At 47.1% G+C, this 7,775-nt stretch overlaps 1 protein-coding gene across 1 annotated transcript in view; it reads left to right on the forward strand.

Annotated features, from left to right (window-relative positions):
• Positions 1-7,193, forward strand: part of LOC103615721 (ovocalyxin-32) — an 8,276-nt gene extending 1,083 nt beyond the window's left edge. The window contains exons 2-7 of the mRNA XM_017734406.1: positions 7-45; positions 3,981-4,043; positions 4,824-4,998; positions 5,632-5,768; positions 6,462-6,524; positions 6,619-7,193. Of these exons, the coding sequence (XP_017589895.1) occupies positions 7-45; positions 3,981-4,043; positions 4,824-4,998; positions 5,632-5,768; positions 6,462-6,524; positions 6,619-6,777 (636 nt within the window). The 3' untranslated portion in view covers positions 6,778-7,193. The remainder of the gene's footprint in view (positions 1-6; positions 46-3,980; positions 4,044-4,823; positions 4,999-5,631; positions 5,769-6,461; positions 6,525-6,618) is intronic.
• Positions 7,194-7,775: the final 582 nt, after the last annotated feature.

Here is a 7,775-nt window from a genome sequence, read left to right on the forward strand (position 1 = left end):
GGCGAGCTGAGGGCGCTCGGGCAGGTCCGCAAGGCTACGCTGAAGGTAAGCGGGGAGCCGGCGGGGTTTAAAGGGACGCTGGGGAAAGTGCAATTAACAGTAATTATTCTGTTGTTATTCAGTTCTGTATAACCGAGCTTAGCGCGTTCCCACGCAGGGCACCGGGCGTCTTCCTGCATCCCTCAGGAGCCGCTGCCCCATGCTCGGGGACGCCCGGGTTCCCGCAGGGAGCACTGTCCCATTTCCCTCAGGGGGCACCTGAGGCCCCTCCGGGACTGCTGTCCCACTGCCCCATCCTCAGGGACATCCAGGTCCCCTTATGGCACACTGTCCATCTGTCCCTTCCTCAGAAACACCCGGGTCCCCTCAGGGACCATTGTCCCATCTCCCTTTTTCCTCAGGGGGCACCCCCTCAGGAGCTGTCCCACAATCCCTCCCTCGGACCACGAGGTTCATCTAAAGGCAGTGCAGTTCCCACCAGAAAATATACCTTAATCTTCCAAAAATCACATTGAATTGAGCCGACAGAACAGGACAGGAGTCCCAGAGAGGAGCAGCTACGGGGACAGAGCCTTCCCGTCATGGGGAGCTTGCCAGGGATGCTCGAGGTGGTGCTCAGGGTACAGCCCTTCTCCTCCTCCAGGTTTGGGGTTTTTTTACAGCTTATTCAGTTTCTGAAAGTACAGGATCAGGCAAAAACTTCTGGGGAATGTTTTGTCCTTGATCCTGGAAGGAATGCATCACCTTCCTGGAGAGCCAAGGGAAGGGATTTAAATCCAGCCCTGTGCTCCTGCTGCTGGGCAGCTCCCGAGAGCAAGGGTTGGTTGTTCTGGATTCCCAGTCTGAGGTGCCAGAGGCAGCACTGGATTCCACTGGATCCTTCCCAGGATCTGGAGATCTTACACCACTTGTCCTGTGCAACTCCTAAAACTGAGTAAGAGGGTGTAGTGTTAAATCCTCCCTTTCAAAAAAGATATTCCAAACCAACCAGAAATATCAAGGATGCATTAATGCAGCCCCTGTATTATAGAGATCATTAGGTGCTGAGCATGGAAGTGCTCATGGGACACTGAAGTTTTCCTATGAAACTGCTACAGACACCTATGACAGGGATTCACTGTGTTAGTTTCTACGCTCCAAAAGTACAAGTGTTCCTTCTGTACTTCCCGGGCACTTTGTATATGTCTATATGTAAATATTTCCATATATAAACACCTGTGCCTGTCTGAAGAATAAGGGAATATTTGTGGGGAGGGAAAGGGATTTTCCACCCTCTGTCAGCCACCTGCTTCCTGATGTAGGAAGGAAAACAATTGGCTCATTATAGAGAAGCGAAATTGCTCCTTATTTCCTGACAGTGCTGGGTGCTGTAGGAGCTCCCTGGAACCACTCTCTGCAGTTTATTTCCCTTTTTTTTTTTTTTTGCACACTCTGTGAAAACAAGAGGAGAAATGCACTAGAAGTGGGCACTTCCTTCTTTCCTGTCCTCCCCTGGAAAAAAATGAGAAGAATTTCCTGGAAGGAATGTGCTGTATTATGTGAAGGCAAGAGACAGAAATGTTGGGATTTGGGGTTTTTTTTGGCTTGTCTGGTTTTTAAGTATTTTTTTTAAGTGGGCTAATCTGCTATTGGTTACTCTATTTCTGGATCTCCTAAAATCAGGATAATTTTTTCATGGAATTTAATAATGAGCGCTGTAATTTAATACTGACTTTATTAGGCCACGAGCTGGTGAAACTGGTAATTGGAAACTGGAGTGGGAACTCTCTTAGATGGGAAAGATCTTCCAAATTCAGGTAAAATGAGACTTCCTTTATTGGCAACGAAATGCCAAACACGGAATAATCCTTACCTTGCTGTTGCTTTTTGTTGTCCCTTCTTTTTTTCTTGTGTAAGGACCTTGTAGGAAACAGCAGCTCTTTAGTTCTTACCTTGCTGTTGCTTTTTGTTGTCCCTTTTTTTTTCTTGAGTAAGGACCTTGTAGGAAACAGCAGCTCTTTAGTTGGCAGCAGCACTTTAAAATACACTTTTGATAAGAGAAGCATTAGTTTGTGCCAGCTGAAGATCCCAGAATTTAAAGGGAAGCTTTTGGGAGCAGTTTCCCATCCCAAGCTGTCCTGGAAATCCTAATTTAGAAGTAGGGAGGTGAAAGGGAAAGGGAAAAGCCAGATGACCTCGTGCAACATTTGCTTAAATTGGACTAGAAAATCCAGTTTTCAGATATCCAGGTGAACATTTCACAACCTCACCTGGACACAAACAGTGCAACACCACAGCTCTGGTCCCTAACATTAGAAGTCAATTAAAATTTTTCTATTAATTTCCAACAGTCAGAGCCCCATGTTTGGGCTCCATGGCAGGAGCAGCTCTGACTCCTTTTTCCATAGTGCCAGCTTCTCCATGCCCAGTGATCCAGGCAAAAGCTGATCCCAGGGGAGAAATCCTGGTGGGGAAATGCAGAGGGGAAGAGATGGAAACCTCCTGCAGCACGGGGGGGAGAGGGGGATCCTCCCTTTCCGTGCCTGTGGGCAGTGAGGGAGGTGCAAACTGATTGCAAACTGATTGTAAACTGATTCCTTGGGGACCTGCAACGAAGCCACTCTGAAATTGCTGTTTTGGCCTTCCCAGGACTGAAAATCTGTCAGGAAAGCTGCAGTAATTTGAAGCCCAGAAGTAAAAGAATCCCGCGACCCAGATATTGAGTGGAAAAAATGAATTACTCACTTGTTTTCTTCTCTTTTTGGACACTTTTATCTTTGGCTGCTTCCCCTTGGGGTTGTGAGATATGCCAGAGCTCTGACCAGCTCACACTCTGGGATTGGTTAACAGCGTTTTGGGATGAGAGTGGGAAAAATAGTGGAAATGGAAGTTTTCCTTCGGGACTATGAAGACTTTTGTACATCTCCAATTATTTCATGCTAATTGGAGCTTCCCCCTTCTCCCTGGTGAGCTCAGGAAGCCCCAGGTGTTCACACCAGAATAAATATTTATTTTAGCTGTGTAGCATCATTTGAAAGCTTTCTAGGCAGCAGTAGTAGAGTGGTAGTACCTACTAACAATACTATGGGGGAGTTGTTGCAAATCAAGAGAGAATTTCTGCTTCAAAACCCATGGAAACACAGAATTCTGTGCCCTTTTAAAAGTCCTGCTGACTGTTTCAGCTTCTCTCATCTGCAGGACTGATGACATAAAGGAACAAGCCTGGGTGACTGTAAAAATCCCCAAATTAATCAGATATGGGTGTTATAAACCATAGCAACAACACCTCTTGGGTAGATTTACAATGGTTAGAAACTTCGACTTAAATGTGGTTATTCCAGGAGATGAGAGCCTTCTTAACTTCATTTCATTTCAGTTACTGCTGCTTTGGTGTTCCTGCATTTCAGAAAAGCAGTTTTCACTCTTCTGCCCATGTCCCATTGTCACTTGAGGTCAATATTTCAGGCAATACACAAAAAGGGCAGAAGGGGAGAAGGAGGGTGCAGAGAAGAAAGAAATTATCAAAGTCTGAGCTCATCCTCTCTGTTTCCTCCACCTCCTTCATGGTGAGATTTGGCTCCACACTGGACTTGTCTCATCCTAAAGCTCCAGGAGGGGATTTTATAAAAATAAAGTGACTAAAGCAATTTTTTTACCTGCATTTTCCAACTCTGTGTAGGTACCACAGGCAGGTGCTGAGCTGAGGATCTGCTGTGGGTATGAAACTTCACTCACCTTACACCATTAATAATTTCCTGGGAAAAGTGTGCCGGGAACAGGAAGGCTCAGGGTTAGATAAACAACACACAGAGGTTTCCTTGGGGTCCTGATCTGCCAAATGCTGCCAACAGCCAGAATTGTGTTTAAACACCAAGGAAGACTAAAAATCAGCACTGTTGCACTCAAACCCAGGGAACTGCAGGAGGGGCGCTCCCTCCTCAGTGCTCCTTGCAGCACTTAAGGCTTTAATTCCACTGCTGGCTCCATCTTCTCTCTTCCAGAACATCCCAGAGTCTGGCCACAAGTATTACCTGCAGTTCAGCACTGAGGACTACAGAACTGGGGTGAGTTCCCGCCCTGGGGTGAGTAATGCCCTCACCCTGGGCATTAATGAACTCCAGCAGCTCCAAAACAGGGACGTTTGTGTCCTAAATGGATGTGCCGCAACGGAAGGACCTTGTTGCTCCTCCCTGCCTGTCTTTGCTCCGAGGCTCACCTGAGCGGTCGTCAGGCCTCAGTCATGAAGGGATTTCTTGCTCAAGTCACCTGAGGCAACCAAGGGCCTGAGTGGAACTTGGCAGTGGCCCAGGCTCAGTGACAGTGTGACAGTGTGGTCCCCACTGTCCCTCTCTGGTCCTCATTCTCCTGCTGTCCACACCCCAAAATGGGAATCAGGAGCTGACAGCTCCACGTTCTTTCCAATTACAACCCCCTCCATTCGCTCTGTCCCAGCTGTCAGCAGCATTTTACTGTCCTCTTCCTTCACACACATTTTGTGGAATTCAAACGATTTTCAGAACTTACTGTGAAGCCTTAGATTATTTTTGTTTCAAGGCTGACACAATGAAAGTCCCTGTTATCAATTAATGTTGTTTCTTGAGCTCTCACAAACATACTTCCAGGATGACTTAGAGCATTGTCATGTCCTGAAAGCAGGACAAGCATTAATTAAAACCTTCTGTTAAATCCCTTTAGCCTTGTGGTTTTAACCTCTTTCCTGGAAAAAAGAAAAATAAAATCCTTCTTGACACTTTCCAAACCCCTGAGCAGCTTCATACAAAGAGTGAGTTGCTGGTAAATAAAATCTTGATTAAAGATAAGAGTTTTAAACTCTCCCTTGACAGGAAGATGCTGGGAGCTGTCTGGCTACAGTGCTGTATCCAAAGAAAAAGTCTCCTCCTGTTGTCAGCATCAAGTGCTCCCACACCAAAGACAAGAAGGAAATCCAGGAAGAGGACAACAGACTTTACCAAAGGATCAGGCACCAAACCAAACCAATAACTGGAAACAACATTCCAGGTATATTCCTCCAAACAATCACCTGTATTGCTTTTTGTCTTAGCATGAAGAACAGAAGCATTTGAAAAGGAGACACATTACTGACAGTAGCACCCTGAGACCATCCTGCTGTCAAAACAACCCCACCTCCCCAGGGATTTTTGGGAGAACAAAGCCCCTCTGGATTTACCAGCGGCACTCAGCACCATCCTGTGAGGGTGGTTTGGATTTAAAAGCAAGTCCACACCATTTTTAAGTCAAGTCAATGCAGACTGTCCTCCAGGAACAACAAATGTCCAAACCCACACACCTCCCCAGCTGTGGCTGGAAATTCACTGGGGATGACTAACACAATTTTTCCACCCTGGAAAAATCCCATATTTTTTCACAGCTAGGTAAGGACTCCCATTATTGTGGATTTTTGGGTTTCTCACCTCATCGTGGGGACCCCTCTCTTGGCAATGTCAGCTCTGCCACACTTTCATACCTCACTGGTACTGCAGGTTTGGCATCATTCTCCTCCCTGAGACACATTGGAGGGAAGAGCCCCATCCCAGGAAATGTGCTGTGCCAGGCAAAACCGCTCTGAGGTTCATCATTTTTCTGCTGAGCAGCCAGAATCAATATTATTTTCTCTTTCTCCTTGCCTTGCAGACAGCTATGGCAACATTGAGCCTGCCCTGGAGCCAGTGTGGGCTCTGGCTGTGGCTGGCAGCAGCTCCATCATGTGGGAAAAGTCCACGGAGACCTTGGGATACTTCCTGGCCCAAGTGAAGGCTGTGAAGCAGTGGGTGAGTGGGCAGCAGAGAGCACTGCCCTGAGGGGGGTTACCCCAAATCCCAGGGGGATTCTCCTCACCAGCAGCTCCACCTCTGCACACTTTGTGCAGGTTTTGCTGGGGAAAATTGTCCTTACCTGGGTCTGCAGGAGTGGCTTCTGCAGGTGCTGCAGTTCTGAGCCCCACAGCAGAGCCCAGCACCCTCTGCCCCCGGCCGTGCTCACACCTGACACAAACACCTGCCTGGGGAGCAGCTCCAACACCTGCAGCACATCCATCCAGCAGCACTTCCAGAGCCCTCTGGCCCTCAGCCTGCTGGGATCCATAGGCAGCATCCAGGTTCTGCTCCTTAGCTGTTCAGCATGAGATTTCTCTGAAGGAGAGGTTAATAGTCAGGTATCATTCTCAGATTTAATTGAGGGTTAAACGCAATTGATTAGCACTTAGCCAGCCTGGTTCCACTGCAGACAGTCAGGCTGCAGAGCCACACAGAGAATGTTTGGTGCCTTCAAACATTCCATGCAGAAAGTGCTCCTAATTCCCTGTCTTTCCATGGTCAAAACCCATCTGACTCCAGCCAGCAACCACAGCCATGGGGCCCTGCTCACCTCCTTCCCCAAGCAAGCTCGTCAATCACAGCAAACATTAAATTTCAACAACATAAACCTGTGTTCTTGATAATTCTTTTCTTTTTTACACCTGCCAGATGAGGAAAGATGATTTTATTGAGTTTGACTACACTGTCCTACTGCATGAAATGCCAACCCAGGTAAGGAATTTCATGTGGACAACCCCTGCTGTAACAGCAGGAAGATGAACAGCGTCAAGATGATAAAATCTGTGTGTTTCAATCCCTTCTCCAGGAAATCATTTCCTGTCACATGCGCCTGACGTGGCTCCCCGGGCACCCTCTGAAGGTGAAACACTTCTGTGCTCCTGAGAGCCACGGCCTGGACGAGGGATCTGGGGCAGAATCTGGATCAGCTGCTGGGGCTTCAGCTGAAAAGGGAGGAACTTCTTAAGTGAAATCCTCGGTTTTGGATGTGGATCCAACGAGCTAATCCTTGTGTTGACAGACCTGGAGCTGGGATCATCCTTCCATGCAAGTCGGTGAATGGGAATGGTTTCGCTGACCTGTTCTGTGCCAAAATTAATTCCTGTCACTTCTTCAACTGCAAGACTCCAGTTCTGCAGCTCTGCCTAAACCTCTGCTACTCCATATATACACAGATGAACACACCCCAGTTGATTTGATGCCACTAATTAACTGTTACTCAAGAGTTTGTAAACAAAATTAATATATTTGGATAAAAATCGTGAGTAAAGTGTTAATCTGTCACTAAGAAATATTTGCCTACTAATTTTTTATCACTTTTTTGGGTTCGAATCATGCTGATTTTAAACTCACACCTCCAATAAACCAAGTACCATCACTCAGGGTCGAGGCTGGGTTTTCTTTCTGCTGCTGTTGGAGCCCAAATTTCCACCTTCTCTGTTACCTCAAACCCAAACACACCTGCAGAGCCAGGGAGGCTCCCTGTGCATGAGTTCCCATGTTTGGGAACAGCTCCTCTGTTATTCCTGCCATGTCCTGTCCCATCCTAGCCACCACAAAGTCACGGCTTTGTCCTTTGCCACCAAATTCTCCAGCTGGGTTCCCAGCAGATCCACCACTGTCCCACCTCTGCTCTCTGGGATTGTGCCAGACTGTCCCAAACTCAGCTTTTTTCCACCATTGACCAGGTTTGTGCCAGGATAAATTAAATCCTTCCCAAGAGGATCACCTTCCTGAGGAAAACAGCCTCTGAGATGGCTGTCCTGTTTAATTTGGGGTGGTTTTCACAATCCTTGAGCTGTAATTGGGAACAACAATCCAAGGATTTCACACAACAGCTTTCCGCGGATGTTTTAAGCTTCCCAATTTCCAGCATTCTACACAAATAAGTCTGATTTTCTGACTGAAGCTTTTTCCCTCAGCACACAAAAGGCACCCAGTAAACTTAGGGAGGCAGCATTCCAC

Source organism: Corvus brachyrhynchos, unplaced genomic scaffold (genome assembly GCF_000691975.1).
Source record: "Corvus brachyrhynchos isolate BGI_N302 unplaced genomic scaffold, ASM69197v1 scaffold544, whole genome shotgun sequence".
NCBI lineage: Eukaryota > Metazoa > Chordata > Aves > Passeriformes > Corvidae > Corvus > Corvus brachyrhynchos.